Source organism: Hakea prostrata, chromosome 2, assembly GCF_041222555.1.
Source record: "Hakea prostrata isolate BN-2017 chromosome 2, UWA_Hpros_2, whole genome shotgun sequence".
In the NCBI taxonomy this organism is placed as follows: domain Eukaryota; kingdom Viridiplantae; phylum Streptophyta; class Magnoliopsida; order Proteales; family Proteaceae; genus Hakea; species Hakea prostrata.
The window spans coordinates 8,285,790-8,304,265 of NC_142601.1; the positions used below are offsets into that span (position 1 = coordinate 8,285,790).

General features: G+C 39.2%; 2 protein-coding genes across 2 annotated transcripts; one reads left to right on the forward strand and one right to left on the reverse strand.

Moving 5' to 3' along the window:
- Window positions 1–7,555: 7,555 nt before the first annotated feature.
- On the reverse strand, window positions 7,556–9,703 carry LOC149023600 (vicilin-like seed storage protein At2g28490). Its single transcript, XM_089143332.1, has 6 exons — window positions 9,148–9,703; window positions 8,865–9,046; window positions 8,695–8,775; window positions 8,515–8,604; window positions 8,185–8,406; window positions 7,556–8,098 (listed from the first exon to the last, which is right to left on the reverse strand). The coding sequence occupies exons 1-6, from the start codon at window positions 9,701–9,703 to the stop codon at window positions 7,556–7,558; spliced, it is 1,674 nt and encodes a 557-aa protein (XP_088999458.1).
- Window positions 9,704–12,660: 2,957 nt separating this feature from the next.
- On the forward strand, window positions 12,661–17,488 carry LOC149023601 (protein IQ-DOMAIN 3-like). The gene is made up of 6 exons (XM_089144152.1): window positions 12,661–12,918; window positions 13,317–13,394; window positions 13,524–13,958; window positions 14,490–14,711; window positions 15,588–15,707; window positions 16,069–17,488. The coding sequence occupies exons 2-6, from the start codon at window positions 13,320–13,322 to the stop codon at window positions 16,777–16,779; spliced, it is 1,563 nt and encodes a 520-aa protein (XP_089000278.1). The 5' UTR covers window positions 12,661–12,918; window positions 13,317–13,319; the 3' UTR covers window positions 16,780–17,488.
- The last annotated feature ends 988 nt before the right edge of the window (window positions 17,489–18,476 follow it).

Consider the following 18,476-nt stretch of genomic DNA (forward strand, 5'->3'; position numbering starts at 1 on the left):
GTTTGCTTGAGTGTTGTATTCATATATTTTTTTTGATAAATCAGTTACATGAATAAGATGTGGAGAGATATAGGGAAAACAAACTTAAATAGAATTCAAACTCTAAAGTAACCTAAGTGAAATGTAATTGAAACTCTAAAACAAACTCTAGTTTATCATCCCTTCGCAAACTATGGGGTGGTAGCTACAATAGTTTGGAGCGTAACTGGAGAAATGTTGCCGTAAGTAGACCTTTGGTAAAAATGTCTGCAACTTGAGCTTCAAAGCGCACAAACTGAATTTGAACTTTGTGGTTTACAACCAAATCACGGACAAAATGGTAATCCACTAGTATCAGGGCAATCATTCCATTCCGCATCAGTATAAGCACCCATAAGAGACAATGAACTAGGTTTGAATGTAATTCCAGCTCCAATTGTGCGTTTGACATACCTTAAGATCTGTTTAACAACATTGTAATGATTAGTGGTTGGACTGTGCATATGATGGCATACTTGATTGATAGCGTAAGAAAGATCTGGCTTCATCATAGTAAGATATTGTAAAGCTCCAACTACTTGTCGACATTCAGAAGGATCAGATAATGGATCACCATAGTGTGTGGACAACTTAGAACCTAATGCCACCGGTGTTGTGCAGGGTTTACAGTGTGTCATACTTGTAAGTTGAAGAAGGTTAAGAGCATACTTGGTTTGACTTAGTAGCATTTCCTCTGCTGTTTGGGTCACATCAATGCCCAAAAAAAAGAGCAAACTACCTAGATTTGTCATGGCAAATTCTATGCCAAGTTTCTGAATTATAGAGACATAAGAGAACTATTATTGCCAGTTAAAATGATGTTATCAACATATAGTAACAAGATGACCAGCCCTACAAAAGAGTGGAATGCGAACATAGAATTGTCTGCTAGACTTTGAACAAATAGTTCACAGATCAAATAACTATTGAAGTGTTGAAACCATGCACAAAGTTCTTGGTGCAAACCATATAGGGCCTTATGCAAATGACACACATGGGAGGGTTGTTTAGAGTCAATAAAACCTGGTGGTAGCTTCATATAGACGTTTTCCACAAGTGCACCATTCACAAAGGCATTTTAGATATCTAATTGGTGTATCAACCAACCACGCAATACAATACGAATGGTGGTTGCCTTCACAACTGGGCTAAAGGTATTGGTTAAATCAATGCAAGACTACTGATTAAACCCTTGTGCAACTAGTCTGGCCTTGTACCTTTCAATGGTTCCATCACTCTTGGTCTTGACTTCATAAACCCATTTATAACCAACTAAATTCATGTCGTTTTCATATGGAACTAGTTTCCAAGTGTCATTCGCTTGGATCGCTTTGTACTCAACATCCAAAGCTGCAACCCATTTGGGATCTTTGGCAGCAACCTTGTATGAGGTGGGTTCGGTGATAGTGGTAAGGCATGAGGTATGGGATGGTGGTGGGGGTGGTGGAGGTACATTGGGTTGGGATGGTGAACTTGGTGAGTGTTGTGGTAGGGTGTGTGGAGATTGTGAAAGGGTTTGTGAGGTGGATGACGGTGTAGGGTGAGGTGCTGGGAAATTGGAATTTGTGTAGGAGGATATTTGGGTAGAAGGTTGGTTGAAAATAGGTGATTGTGGATAAAGGTAGTAGGATTATTTTGTAAATTTAGAAATTCGCAAGTGATGCATAATTGTAATATTTGAAACTTATTAAATGATCAAATAAATCTCAGCCATTCATTTATATGCAGACATGTGTCACATTCTAATGACCAAGCAGATGGATATCCACTCTACTGTGAATAAAAATCCGAGCAAAGTGAAAACAAAGCAAATACATCCTTGATATATCCAGAGTCTTAGGCGATCTCCCTTTCAATGCGTTAGAGAGTTAATAATGTTGTTGTTTTAACTAATCATGTGCAGATTTTTGGAGCTTTGTCTGGTTACTTCAACCAATTGCAAATAGGGTTTAAGCTAAGGGGTACTTGAGTCATTTTAACATATAAGGATATTTTGATCATATTTTAAAATATATTTGAATTTTAGGACTTTTTTATAATTTTTGGACTAAAAGGTGAGTTACGAGTTTCAAAGCAGGTGGAGGTGTGTATGCAAAAAAAAAAAGGAGGGATAAATTGGTCATAAAAGTGATAAATTGTCCTTAAATTGATTTTTTCTATAACACAGGAGAGGCAAATGTAAAGTCTCAATTTTTTTGACTAAAAATGACATAAACCAAACCTCATGGGGGCCAAATCTGTATGCCAAGTTCGAGACACCTGATGATGTACGTGCTATACATAGTATCCAACTTAGTTTATTCCCTACTAATGATGAACTATATTGGGCGAGCTTTAAAGATGGCAAAATGTCTGTGAAGACAGTCTATCACACTCTCAGTGATAAGCAACCAAGCCTTCAGGTAACACCTCCTTCTACATCTTATATTCCCACATGGCAGCTCATGACCACTGACCAATGGACTTTCATTTGGAAAGCTTTTGCACTTCCTAAAGTGAAACATTTTGTATGGCGAGCTTGGGCTGGAGGTATTGCTTCAGGTGATGCCTGTTTAGAAGGAATATCCCAAATGATCCTACATGCAATAGATGTGCCACATCACATGAATCTGTGGCCCATCTATTATTTGAATGCCAATTTGCACAAGCATGTTGGTTCCTCAGCCCATTGGGCTATATTCTCCCTCACGAAGGCCCATTCCAACTAGAGAAATGGATCACTACTGTTTCCCCGCTTAAAACAGGGTCAAAGAGCACTACTAAGGAGCTCCAAGGTCTATGCCTATACATGTGTTGGTTTGTATGGCTAGCAAGGAATGATTTCATCTTTAAGAAAAAGAAGTGGACCCCAGAAGAGGTATCTCAAGTTGCCTGTAAGGCCTTGGAAGAATTCAAATCTGCAGATACAATGTTGCTAAGTTCAGATAAAGGCACCCATTTCACATATACATCTTCAGGGCCTTGGGCTCCACCGCCAAATGGATTCGTGAAGCTTAATATTGATACAACACTCAAGCCCAACTCTGATATGGGCGGGCTGGGCGTAGTTCTGAGAAATTCACATGGGGATCAATATTTGCTTTATCCGAACCAGCCCATTTTAAAGACCTTTTTTGGGTGAGGCTTTAGCTATGAGAATGGGCCTTCTTCATACCTTGGGAGATGGTAGTGATCACATTATGGCGGAGTCGGACTGTCTAGAATTGATCAAGTGCATTAATCACCCAGATTCAACAAGACCACCTCCAACCGCAGCGGCCATTGTTGAAGATATTAAAGTACTATGTAGTACCTTTATGTCTTGTAATGTAGCCCATATATCTAGGAAATCTAATGTTGTTGCGGATTTCCTAGCCTAGAAAGCTCAACCTCTTTCGGACGCGGCTGCTTTGTTTATTTCCTCTCTTTGGTTGCGAGAGTTATGCTCTCTCGCTCCCTTGGCTAGTCCGTCTCTTTAAATAAAGAGTTTAATTACCAAAAATAAATAAAATTGGGGGCCAAATGAAAATTACTCAAAAAATAATAATAATAATAAATAAAGACAAATTGGCCATAGAAACAATAAATTGAATTTTTCTATTGCACAAGGAAGGCAGATGTAAAGTCTCAATTTTTTTTTAACTAAAAATGACATACACCAAACCTTAAGGACCTAGATGAAAATTATCTAAGATTTTAACATAACTGCAGGACAGGTAGAATTGGTTGAAGCCACATCAACCACAGGACTCGATGATCTTGTACATGAGAGTTCTTCCTCTTGGCATCCATCTTATTAAGAAATTCATTCGCCGCAGCCACTGAAGGTGGATTTTTGTGTCTCGTATGTTTTTCTAGTGTGACTTGCATGCTGCGCACGGTCGAGATTCCGTCCGTCTCGACACCGATGAATTTTCAATTTTAACCTCTCTTAAACCCGATATAAGTACATGCATCCCCTTGGTTTTCACAGAAAAATAAAAAACATGTCTTAATCTGTTTTTGAATTTTATAAATTATTTATCCTTTTTAAATAGAAATAGACTATATAGAATACACCAAACGTTACCCTTTTATTCATTAGGATAAAAATCAAAAAGAAAAAAAATATACCAAGTGATGTGGCCGAACAATAATAGGCAGTCTTAGGTCGATCACGGATAAAACTTGACCGACCAAGCCTTGGTTGGACCACAAATAAATATATGTAATGTATGTATTAAGCAACGTATACAATATGAGTCGTAGCCAACCTCCTTAAAGATAGGGATAATGATCCTAATCAAGTCGAATAGTTTGAATTGCTATTAGAGTCCTGATCAGACTTCACAACTACAATCACAGTAATACTCTTTCAGCAGATGAGATTCCTCCTCTCCTTTGGGAAGAGCAACAATCATAGAGTTTAAATTGAGCTCTCTCACCGCATAGCCAATGTAACCTACTAAGCTATAAATACCCACAATTTCACCATTATTAGGTACGCCTTCTCAGATTACTCTTTCTAGCATTGTGAGCTTTGCAAGTTGTTTTCTTCTTCTAAAGCTATGCGCTTCCATTGAGCTATAAATACCCCACAACTTCACTAAACCCTGTCGAATACGTCTTTTGCAGGTTGTTCACTAACTCAATCGAGCAGGTTTTTGGAGCAACACCCAAGAATTGCCTAACAAATTAAAGGATTATTTCCATGACTATGTGTTTGTTCACCAATTCAGGGAGAACGATTTGACGATACACTAGTTGCCGTCGTGTTAGGAATGAACTTCACTTTGATCTTGGAGGATTGCTATTTGCACTCACCATAATTATATGGAACGATGCGAATGAGAGAAAAAAAGATATGCAGAATATAACATCATGACCAACTACCTACAGCGGACCTTCTCCTAGAGCGAGGATGCAATCTTCCAATTGAATGTATAGCTTGTGGCCACCCAAACTCATCAGCACATCACCTCTTCACTACCTGCCCCTTCACCTTCCATTTATGGCATACTCTCCGCCTTCACTGGTGGAACCCTTCACAATCATTTGCCTCACAACTCAATATTCTTGTATCTTAGCCCACTTCACCCTCTTCTAATCAACCACAAAACTTCCGAACCCTTATCACCCTTTGGGTTCTTTGACGATACTATAATAATATCCACTCCCCCCCCCCCCAATAACCATTGCATAAAGACACCCATCAAAGCTTGCAACAAGCAATGGTGGAGAAGCTAGAGACCATAATCACCAGGTGATCTTCGCCTTTGGACAGAGAACGGGGTGCCAAGACTCTCTAATTACCGAAATGTTCAAGCCATTTGAAGAGGACTCCATTTAGCACTCAACTTTCAGATCTCCCGTGTCCATGTTGAGGGTGACAATCAAGCTCTTGTGACTTCTATACCAACCAATCGTCTCGCCACAATTGGAAAATCTTCCATTTAGTCCACGACATCCTCATGTTGGCCACATCTTTCTCTGAATGCTCATTTTCTCATGTGCTTCAAGAAGTAAACTTCACAGCTGACGAATTGGCTAAATCCGCAGCTCTAACCCAGGATTGGTTTGTCTATCATCGCTCCCCACCCCTCTTTTTATCCTGGATTTTGCCTGTTGATTACCTTACACGTAAATTGCTTCGTAGTTATCTACTTATCCTTCTAAATCAATAGATTTACTTTTCCACAAAAAAAAAGTGTACCTATTTATTATTTACTAGTACAAACTACCTCTTTTGATGATAAAAATAAAAAAAAAAAAAAAAAACCCATAATTATCTCTTATCTCTCTCTTTATTTTCTTTTTATTTAAAAAGAAATTCTCCTCATGAAGAACTTTCTTATTCTTCCATTCTTTTTGGTTAGATAAATACTTTCTTTTTTGAGTACTATCATTATGTATAAAGAGGAAAGGATATCATTGACCTAAGTCATATGGTTTTGCCAGTATAGAGTTGCTGAGTTTTTTTTTTTTTTGATAGAAAATATAGAGTTGCTGAGTTGGTAGAAGGTAGAAGCAACACTAAGAAGTGGAGAAGGCGCGGTTCGACTCTTGTTCAGGCCGCTTATAATCTCCTAATCCCTCATATACAAAACGCTCCTTGAAAGAAAAAAATTCCAATGGTTTGCAAGAGTAAACCCATCTTAACCCTTCAACAAAATGAAAAACCCATCTTAACCCCTATTATTTATTGTCGAAGATACCCTTCTCCCTCTGAGTCCAATCGGAGGTTCAAGATCTCATGGTTAAAAAGATCCTCTGATCACACGACATATAAAGCATGTGATACACTGATACGACCGTACATGAGAGGGTAGTGAGGTCACTTCAGCTTCTCTGTTCTTCTCCCAAGTTGTTTCCCGCCAAGAAAGAAACCAAGAAAAGAGCTCTTTCTCTTTCTCTCTCATTAAGCTCTGCAACTGCTCTTTCTGTTTCTGGAAAATGGAAAACAAGAATTACCTCATCTTCATCTTCATCTCTGTTCTTGCTCTCCCTCTCTTGACAGCAACACCCACCATGTCTCCACCAGCCCCACCACAAACGTTGTCGGAAAATCCACAAATGTCGCCGGAACAGCTTCATAACATCATTGAAGCTATAATGGGAGCAAACGATTTTAGAAGCTGGGCTGATATTCTCACTGCACCAGATCCGTCTACCTTCCCCATGACGGCAACCTTCTTCATCCCGACCGACGATGCTGTTCAAAGCATGGCCACATCACTGAATCGCAGTGACTTTGATTCGTCAATCATCCTCTACCATATTGTTCCTCAAGAACTCACATTTGACGATCTTCTGAGCTTACCAATTGGTTATCGTCTCGCTACTCTGTCCGGGAATAATTCGATCCTTGTGACTAACAATACCATTTCGAATTTCACCATTGATGATTGCCTTATCACTCATCCTGATGTGATCATTAATGGCGCATTCTCTGTCCAAGGAATTGGATCAGTCCTCAACTCCACCGCTTACGGTGGTCAGCCGCTCCACCAGTCGCCGGATTCTGACATCCCCAAAGGGTTTTCTTCGCCGATTGGAAATGTTTTAGGTCTTCGTCATTCGGGCGCACCAAGTTTTTTCGCAGAGTTTCCGGTGATTCTTTTGGTTTGTTGCGCAGTTTTCGTGTTCAAGATCCAAGAATCTGATTTGCTCATTGATGGCTTGATTGGGCTTTGACGCAATTGAAAGATTGGGCAAATACTCATCAGAATGGTATATCTTTACATTCTTTGGTTCATCTTGACAGAGATTTGTATACGGTTTCTCTTTGTATAGATAATGCCCTTTTTCCTTCTAGGAGTTGAGGAATGGATGGTGTTCTTTTTTAGTTTTTGGGTGAGAGTGTTATTCATTAGTGTGGATTGAAAAGAGTTCTGGAGAAAACCAGGAGAAAAAAAATTCCCTCTAATTCACCACTCAAGGAAGAGAACACATTTATGTCTTAAGGAAGAAACACACCTAAAAAAGTAGGTGAAAAGAAAAGAAAACACAGAACACGGAAGATAATGGAGAAGACAGCACAGAGCTTGCCTTGCATATGGCGTCTTCGCCAACTCCCAATCTAATCAAACCCCATTACCATATGGTTCCCAAAGTTCCTGAAGAACTGACCCAGTCGCCCTTTTGAAGAATCATGATGACCCTCTTGCTCTCCCTCTTCCTCATGATGCTGCTTATGCTTTCCCTTCTTGTCCTCTTCTTCCTGTTGCTCCTCCTTCTCTGGCGGCACCGCTGGTGCAGTTGGGAGAACGACAGATCCATCCTGTGAGTCCAGCAATTGATTGAGTCTCTGTTCGCTCACTCCGAATGCAGCGGCAAGCTCAGGACCTCTCAGTGTCTGGAGAATCGAGTTTGCGCCGATAAGGAACTGGGGACGGTTCTTCTTGGCCGAAGTGGTGAATCCAAAGAACTCCATTGGCGCTCCTCGAGAAGCTATTTGGCAGAAGGGGAAGTACCTTGGCACCACGAACACGTCTCCTTCGTGCACCTTCGCGTTCATGGCCAAGCTTCCGTTCGGGAACACTACCTGCACAGACCCCTCTCCACTCAAGATGATCCCGTACTCTGTTGCTCTTGGGTTCACGTGTGGAGCCATCATTGATCCCTGAATTCAATTTACACAAATTTGAATGAGTGATTCAATCTTCTGTCTAGTTCAATTTCAAGCAGATGAGTTATTCGATCAAATACCGCAGTGAGGTTGACAAGATAAACTCCGACGTTGGGGTGTTTAAGAGGTGGATAATCGTGTTTGTTAACTGCTAGACTCCATCCGTAGTCATTCTGAAAATCTGGGCTTCTATCGTAGAGGTTGTATGAGTCGTATGATCGTCCAGAGCCTTTGGTTTCCGCTTCATTGTTGTGCTTATTGCCAAACACTGATTCCAAGAGCTTCCTCCATGACCATGTCCTCTGTTTTTCGTCTTGTTTTTCATGTGTTGCCTCCGTGTCTTCCTCTTCTTCTTCGTCTACTTGCAGTCCTTCTAACCTCTCCCGTTGCTTCAATTGCAGGAAGGAAGCCCATTTGCCTGGCGTTTTGGCATCCGAGACATAAAGTATGGGTCCACGGTTCTGTTTCGTCAAGAAATCATCTAATTCGCTGTCAGAGATCTGCAAAAAATTGAAAACCATCAAGTTCAATTACTTCTTTCTGCGTTTCATTTCTATTCCTACTGGTGACAAATGTCTGGGGAAGTTTACATTCAATGCAGTCCTCAGGATTCTGCGATCAAACCCAGCTAGCAGAGGCTGGGGATAAGTTCCTCCAGCGATGAAAAACGACTGCAACAGGAAATATGTGAAAAAGAAGTTAAAATCGATTGCTATGAAGATGAAAGAAGGAATTTCAGATCAGTAGGGCATGGTGGCACCTCCAAAGGACCTCGTCCAATGCTCTCTGATGTATCAATGCCGCAAATGATGTGGAGTCTCTGCCCTTCCCCAGTGTTCAACATGTAGAAGGTAGAACCAGCTGGGATTATATAAATGTCTCCCATCTTCAATTGCCTTTCCACCAATTCATCTTTTTGTATCCTTCCTATCTTCACCTCACCTGCATCATACCAATTTGCAGAAATTAACAAGAACTGTTCTATTCCAGTTACAGAGAGAGAGAGAGAGAGAGAGGTGAAAAAGAAGGAAATGGGTACATACCTCTGCGGACAAAGAGAATCAAGTTGGAATCGACGTACTGAGGGACGAGAAGGGTTTTAGGTTCCATACTGATGAAGCCAATGTGAATTGGGTTCTCCCTACCCTTGATTGCTGGGCCTCTCACTACCCTCATCTCCCCTGCTTCTGTCTTTAGAATTCGTTCGGAGCGATGCAACAAGAATACATCCTCTGCTTCCTGTCCTCTCTCTTCTCTTCTTCTCCTGCTTCCTCCTTGTTCTGCTTCTCTCTCTTCTCTACTTCCCCTATCTCCCCTATCTCCACTGTCCCATTCTTCATCTCCTTCTCTCTCTTCTCTGCTTCCCCTGCTTCCCCTGTCAAATTCTTCTCTTTCCCTCTCTTCTCGCCTTCCCCCTCCTTCCCTGCTTCCCCTGTCAAATTCTTCTCTTTCCCTCTCTTCTCGCCTTCCCCCTCCTTCCCTGCCTCCCCTGTCCCATTCTTCTTCTGGATCACTATATCCTTTTGCTATGGGAACTATGAAGAAGAAGATCACAAACAGCAACAGTAACAGAATGCCAGTGCCTTTGATCCTACCCATTATTTTCTCTACCTCTCTCTCTCTGTGTTGGGTTCTATCACCAAAACCGAACGCTTAAAGGGTGTTGTATGTTTCAGTGGAAAACACAACGTCGGAGTGGAATTTATAATGAAGAAGGTGCTGGAGAAGTAGAAGGGCGAGCTGACACGTAACGTTCATGCATGGTGATGAGGGTTTGCTGTCGATTTTCCGATCATCTCTGTCTGAGACCAGATAGAAGTTTCAAAGTCTGCGACTTTTCATGGCTTCTGTTCTGTGACGCAGCGAAACTCGGCATCCATTTTGGGAGTTGATATAGTCTAACTCGCCAAGTCTGACATCCAGGCCAACCTTGGTCACTCAGCTCACCCTTGCGAGTTGAGCCAACGTCCATGTTGGCTTGGCCCAATATCACATTCATGGGCTGGGCTAACCTTGGCTCAACTTCAAGTTGGGTACATCAACAAATAGTAATCATCGCCCAGTAACATTTCACACCCTTTCATATTTAGAAAGAGATCACTAATTATCTACTTTGTCACTGCTCCAAAATGGTTCCCTCTTCTTTACCCAAAAATTTTATTAAGAAAATGGTTCCCTCTTAAATATGAAGTGAAAAGATGTTGGGAGAACACAATTTTGTACCTATAGGTTAGAAGATTCAAACTCTGTTAAGTAAACTGGTCAGATTCGGCTTGGATGCATTACTAAATTGCTATCTAAATCCGATCCGATATCTGGCAAAAATTTATAGAAGATACCCTGAATTAGAATCAAGAACTTTATCGGATATCTTATATTATTCGATCCAATAAACAATCCGATTATTGATTGTCGATAGTCATTTATCAATTTCTGTTTCCGACTTTTGGTTGCCAATTAGTGCTTTCCGAATCCAATTATCAATTTTTTTGAGAGAAAAGAAAATGCTAGTGTAACAGTTTTTCCATTGTTTTTGACCAATTGACTATAGATCATTGATGGGGTTAAAGGTGAGGTCAACCTATTAATTAAGGTTAACTGGTTCATACTTTTTCTTTTTCTTTTTTGGTAATATAACTGGTTCATACTTAAAGTGAATATCAAATGTCAGTTAGTGAGATATCGTTCAAAATTTAAATATACTATTTTTTAAATATTTTTCTTTTAAACTCTAATTAAGGTATTATCTGATAAGTAAGCAATTACCTAAATCTAGTTGCTTATACGATGAATATCGATGTTTTTCATTAAAAAAATTTCTAAATTTGAAAAACCTTTAGATGAATACAAATACAAATTTTAATTATCCATCAAGAAGTCTAACTAAAATTTAACATCAACCCACAAGCCACAACTAGAAGATCACATAAACGTCATGTTGGTAGTCAATGATAAATGCGAACAAAAAAGTAGTTTCAGAAGAGGGAGAGCATCAATAGTGATGAAATTATTGATTTTAAGTACAAATTCTCCCACATTCGCATTGAGGGAGAGCTCTCCGTCTGATGTAAATACAAGCCACATATTTAGGATTAAGATGAAGTTGCAAGGCCATCAATTATCAAATTATCAACAGCTAAAAACGAAAATTTTGACACAAACCAAGCTGTTTGCCTCCACATCCGAGTTGTAGACTTCTAGGCATTGTGGGTATTGTTTTAACCAAGGAACGAGGTAGCGAACCAGGAGAAAGGATGAAATATCTCCGAGATTCTAATTTCCCTCTGTCAAATCCTTAGCCTGTACCTTCCCCTCTCCTCCAAGTGCATACATTCTTTATTTTCAGTAAAACTTTAGCAACTCAAATAATGGACTTGGGATTAATACTTCAAGTTGTTTACTCAATTTAATAATTCTTTTAGATTTTCTGGACTAAAAAATGTTATATTTATCTCTCATGATTATATAAATTGGTATCAGTTTTTGTTCTTTTTTTTCGCTTAATATGTTTGACTTTTATTATCGAACTATTTTTTTTTAAAGAGCAAAAAAAAAAAAAAAAAAAAAAAAAAAAAAATCCCATAATCTATGGTGAATTTTGAAAAAAAAAACAAGTTATGACCTGAAAATTTTGGACAGGAAAGTCATTATTCTAACATGTTAGAAAAGCAAATCTCTTCTCACCTATTTCTCTTTTAAATTCCTAATAATAATTTGCAACCATTTAAAAAATATTGCACAATTATTTACAGATATTCACATACCAAACATATATTTTATTTCTTAATTTATTCTAAATAGTAATTATCAAATAAAATTTTACTTTGAATCAACAAGGATTTTTACTATTAATTTCTTTTACTTGATAAAAAATAAGGATGAAAACTCAAACGAGCCATGAATTTATTAGTGTATAAAAATGGCTTTACAAAAGTTGAACTTGTCTTCTAGAATGTTACTAAAGGCATTACGAATTACTAAAACTTGGAAAGAAATACAAGAGTCCTCAAGACATCAACAAAGAATTTAGTAAATCTTTAATCTAATAATGAACAAGAGACTAGTTTCTGTCTTTGACCTTCAAGAGATTTCAAATAAGTAGAAACATAGAATAATATAAGAATTATGAAATTATCTAATCATGATTCGATAGAATTTGCTAACAAAATATATTCTTACACAAATTTAAGAGGATGATTGCCAATCCAGCATAATTTTAGGGCATCATGCCTTTTGCCAATTCTATTGAGATGTCCATAAAATTTTCGAAAAAGAAAAGATGATTTTGAGGGTGTCGGTGGAAGAAAACCCGGTCCAAACATTCTCCTTAATCATTAACTATGATTAGACATTGATTCCTTGATGGCAACAGAGGAGGCTAGGCTAGCAACGTTTACATGTGAAAACCATCATAGATTCGGTTATTTAAACATAAAATCAGCTTTAATTTTCATATGCCTGGACAAGATTAGTTTAATGGACTTAAGGTATTAAATGTAATTAAGATTCAGTTATATTTTAAATTACAATTTGTACAAATCCACAGAAGAATCGGAAAATGAGACAAGGTAGTTTTTTCGTTGTGATAGATGAAAATGCAGTTTCTTCTCATATCTTGGTGTCGACTTGCCTAAGCCAGGAGGCAAGGGACCCACGAGAGAACCAGCTGTTTCTCTGCAATTCTTTGATCTGTTCTTTCTGTTCTACTCCTACGAAGATAGCCTGGAAGATCCAGTCTTTTCTCTTCGGTTTGTGGACAGGAAGATAGAAAGAAGATATTTTTGTTCTGGGTTTCTGGTAATCTTTTTTAACAGGTAATTTTTGTTGTCTATTTGCCTTCAATCATAATTTGAAGATTTTCTTTTCTGTATTTTGGGTCTGGAAGAGATTTCTTCCTCGATTAATAATGTTTAAAGGTTTTCCTTCGTTTTCTATGGAAATTTTATTTTCACTGGTTAAAGATCTTAGAAGAAATTAACTGGCTTGGAAATGTGGGTTCGGATTCTTGAATTTTTTTAGGCAATTTGCTCATTTTTCCGTTGGATCGGTGTTTAGGTGTTGTTGATAGACATAATGTGATATTTCTTTCATGTAAATGATATTATGTTGCTATACGGTTTTCGTGTATGGATGAGAAAATTGTTCGTTTGATCTGATTCGTAATTGGATCTCTTGGTTTTACTTGATAAAATTGCTTTTGCGGAATGATTAGGACATGGGGAAGAAAACCGACTGGATTGCTGCTGTGAAGAAAGTTCTCAGTCCTCAATCAAAGGAGAAGAAAGATAAGGTAGGAATCTGGAAGGTTACAGTTCTGCGTGCTTTGCTTTTTTTTTCTTTGTTGAATTCATTGCATGTTTTGTGCTCCTTCTGATATAATTGATGTTGTGCCTTCTATTTCCCACCACTTTTAAACCAGAAAGGTAATAAATCAAAGAAATGGTTTCAAAATCCACCATACGAGGAGCCAGAACTACCACACGAGGAACCCATTGCTGCTTTGGTGGAAACTCTCTCTGCATTACCTGCTCCTTCTACTCCTAATTCTCGGCCTCCTCCTGAGGAATTGAAATTTACTGATAAAGAGGAAGAACAGAACAACTCATGTTCTGTTGCACTTGCTACTCAGGCTACGGCTGCGGCTGCGGCTGAGGCAGATGCTGCGGCTGCGGCTGAGGCAGAGGTAGAGGCAGAGGCTGAGGCTGAGGCTGAGGCTGAGGCTGAGGCTGAAGCTGCGGATGAGGCTGCGGCTGAGGCAGAGATTGTTTGTCTTACCATAGATACACGGTACTCTGGTAAATTGAATGAGGAAGTCGCTGCTATTAAGATTCAAACTGCATTCCGAGGAAACTTGGTATATTCCTGTTCCATTTTTTTATCTCCTTTGGGATGAATTAATCATGTTTCGATTTGTCCATTCAGTTTCTCTATTTCTCTGTTTTCAAGTAATTTTTATATTTGATGGAACATTTTCTTCTGTTATTTCAATCTTTTAAACATATGCAACACCCTTTCATGTTTTGATAATAGCATAGGAGCAACAAATAATTGTAATTTAAATAATTTTTTTTTGCTTTGTATCTAGCATGGCCTCAAACAGAACTGATTGGAAAGCAAGAATCCATGTAGCGGACCCCATTTAGTTGGGACAAGGCTTATTGTTGTTGTTGTTGTTGTACTTTGCTCTATAGAAAAATAAGTAACACATTCAATTCATTGAGTCTTTCTTTCCCAAAAGTCATGATTACCACCTTTGTGAAAATTCGTAACTTGAATAATTTCCAAATGTGAATTTAGAAGGTTATGAGTAAAAAAGTTCTCTTTTTTCACTGTAAGAATAACAACTCTGTAGACGTGTCTCACATGTGGTTTGTTAAATCCTTAGGCAAGGAGAGCTTTGCGGGCTTTGAGAGGGTTGGCTAGGTTAAAGTCGATTATTGATGGACCTGCTGCCAAACGCCAAGCCACAGTTACCTTACGGTCAATGCAGACCCTGGCTCGTGTGCAGTCTCAAATTCGTTCCAGGAGGATGAAGATGTTAGAAGACAACCAGGCTCTCTTGAGGGACCTTCAAGAAAAACGTGAGAGAGAACTAGCAAAAGCTGCTGTAAGTCTCCTGCTTATTTTTCCATAGTTATGTATAAATTTACATACTTCATGCTGTGTGTTTAGTTATTTGAATGATAAATTAATCATCTGCAAAGCTACTTATATTTCTGGGATACGGCATTCAATTTCTCTTGAAATGGGTTTTTCCTCATTTATCCCAGACAAAAAGTGAATATTGACTTTGTAAGCTGTTGAAATCTTTTTTCCATCACCAACCATTGGTAGGATTTTACTGTGTCTTCCTTGTTATACTTGACATATTGGTTACATGTCTAATAACAGTTAGCAACAACATAAGTTTCTTGCTGTTGTTGACCTACTTCTTTCACTGTCTTTTTTGGTAGATATGTCTTATGCCATTTATTCTATCTTTGTACATTTTGCAGGAGTTTATATGTAGTGCATTATCTGTGTTTTGTTCCATGTTTAATCGTGAATGAATTCCCTTTCTTGCATTAATCCAAAAAATTATGTGAAATGCAGTTTTCTCAGCATAGGAATCAGCATGTAGAATTGCAGAGTCAATTTAAGGGTGATGTGGCTATTATGTGTCTACCACCTAGCTTCAAAGTTGGGTCTTGGCTAGGCCCATGTTTGATCAAACTTTTCACTGAAGTTCATACTTGAAGATCCTAGATCGTGATTTGTGTATTGGATGGAATATCATTTTGATATCTCATTTGGATCCAAACAAGCAATTATCAGCTAGAACACCCCCTGTTCGCCCCCCCCCCCACCCCACCCAAAGGAAATAGAAAAAAAAAACAGCTTTTTCATGCTTTGAAATTTTGATATATCTTTTCAGCTAGGAACAGTGGACAAGGTACTATTTCTATATCATTAACAAGGGAATGCATTTCTGAACTTGTAACAGATGGCTGAGGAATGGGATGACAGCGTGCAATCAAGGGAACAAATGGAAGCAAAACTACTGAACAAACAAGATGCTGCAATGAGAAGAGAAAGAGCTCTTGCTTATGCATTTGCTCGCCAGGTAAAACCTATTTTCCAACCTTTTGAACTTATCTATAAACTTCTGTTTTTTTTTCCTGTTCTTCTCTGCTACCCCTTGTTTTTCATGTGTAATAATTGAAAGGTTGGGTTTTACTTGTTATTCAGCACTTATGGGTTTCCAGATCAGGCTTAATTGTGGTTATTTATCTGCTTAGGCAATCATTCAACTGGATGGAGCATATCATCTTTCAAATAAAATCAAGATGCTTGATATTGGTTTTAAGATGGCGTCACATTACTTACCTACGCTATTTTAATTTAGGACTACTCAGGATTCTTACTTCCACAGCTTCCAACCATACTAAATTATGAGAATAACCTGAAATGCACTGAATTTGCAGCAAATGTGGAAGAATTCACCGCGACCTACAAACCCAACTTTCATGGACCCTAACAATCCTCACTGGGGGTGGAGTTGGTTGGAGCGATGGATGGCAGCCCGGCCATGGGAGAGTAGAAGCATGACAACCAAGGAATTTGATGACAATTCCTCTGTGAAGAGTGTGAGCCCAAGTGTTGGAGGAGAAATCACCAAAGCTTATGCACGTCGAGAACTCAGTGCAGAGAAGCCTTCCCCTACAGCACAAAAGTCCAGCCGGCCACCCAGCCGCCAATCTCCATCAACTCGCCCCTCTGCATTTTCCTTGGCTGCTGGAAAATTGAAACAAATGAGTCCAAGAGGGAATGTGTTAATCCAGGATGATGACTCAAAGAGCATGTTGAGCATGCAATCGGAGCGACCTAGGAGGCATAGCATAGCAGGTTCATTGGGGAGGGATGACGAGAGCCTAGCGAGTTCACCATCTGTTCCAAGCTACATGGCACCCACTAGATCTGCGAGGGCCAGGGCACGGTCGAATAGCACATCCGGGATGGAAGACAATGGAAACTCAGAGAGTGGATTGGCAGGGTCCACAAAGAAGCGATTGTCCTTCTCAACTTCCCCAGGTGGGCTTAGGCGGCATTCAGGTACACCCAAGTTGGACAGCATCTCCATCAAGGGTTCTGGTAAGAGAGCAGAGCGTGCTGCAAGTAATGGCTGGGTTAGGTAGCATGGCACCTTATCAAAAGGGGGCTGAGGACTTCCATGTAAGAAAAGAGGAAGAAGGTGGGTTGTAATGTCCTGTAACCATTTTCAGAGCTCTTGTTCATTACCTTGTAGAGAATCAGAGATTGGTTCGGTGAATAATCTCATGGTAGCACTAGAAAAGGGGAGGATTGTGGAGTGGAAGTATTTCGGTGTCATGGGTTCTGAATCTTCTGATTTCTGATTCTTTCTGCTATCTCTTTGAGAAGATTGCAATTTTATTTCTTTCAGGAAGTTTCAACAACCTTATGTTTGGTTGTTGGATGCTTGTGAGATCAGACAAAACGAAGCTAGTTTATTGTATAAGTTAATGACTCCAAATATAAAGTTGCAATGATCAATTTCTCCCCTCAAATAATTTTCATGGACCTGCAAAAATCTACCAGTAATTGTTGTATCGGAAGCTCTGGGTTTGTCAATAGTTTGAATATCCAATTCTCTTATTTGGGTAACCAAGTGGAAGCTTCAATTTGAGGCTAGGAAATTAATTTGGCCAATTGCATAAGAAATGTCCATTTACAAGCCAAATATGGAAATCCCTTCGCTAGGAGAGTATTAATACACAACCATTCTCCTTCAAGCTTGAACATATGCATCAACGGTGTCCAACTGAGAACAACTAGGGCAAACATCAAAATCAACATAAGTACCAAGAAAGATTGTTCAGTTGTTAATGATCAACATTTGAAAGTGAAGAGATAGTGAATTTGACTCTCACCAATGACATATTTTTCACCCCCTAATAGAAAACTACTAGTTTAAAAAAAAAAAATCATCACCAACGCTTTAACAAACTCAAATAAATATCAGGACAGAAGAGTGTGGATCCATAAAATCAATGATAAAATTTACTGCCTGATATAACATTATGATCCAGACAGAAGTTGGCTTGTATTCTCTTACAAGTGTAGGCTGATTAAGCACACGACAAAACACGTGCCAACCAATCCAACCATTGGATGTCTCATTGAACACTCATTGGGGAATCTTTCTCATTGATGATGATGATGGTAATTGATGCTAGCAGCACCAACCAAGTAGAACTCGAGTTATGGCATTAGTATTTCGTACCCCCAAGACCGGGGTCATGGTCCCCCACCTTCTTAAAAAAAATTATTGTCTTTTAGCCCTCTTCTCTTTTGTTTTTGTAAGTTATCTAACCCTCTTTCCATGTATAAAATATGAGCATTTGACCGTCAAGTAGAAAAGTCATAATGATTTTATCAAATGTTGAATCCTAGCTCCAACCTTGCTTGCGATATCTATATATTGATAAGTTGCTATTTCTACATATGGCTGAACAGGGTATTAGTGCCATTGGCACCGGTGCTTCACTACCAACTTGTCCCATTCCTCACTATATAAGGCAGAACAATAGGAACCTTTGTTCTTATCATATTTTCCCCACTTTTCAACCATGGACTTTCTTTCCCAAGTGCAAGCAGCAATGCTTGTTGGAGCCTTTATCTTCATCTACTACCTATGGAGAGGGAGAGAGAGAGGCACCAGAAGAAACCAGACCAAAGCACGGCAGCCCCTCAAGCAGCTGGTGCATGGCAAATTATCGGTCATCTCCATTTGTTTCGTGATCAATACCCATTGCTCGGGGACATGGTGCCATGGCCGATAAGTATGGACTAGCCTTCATGTTGCAGGTTGGAA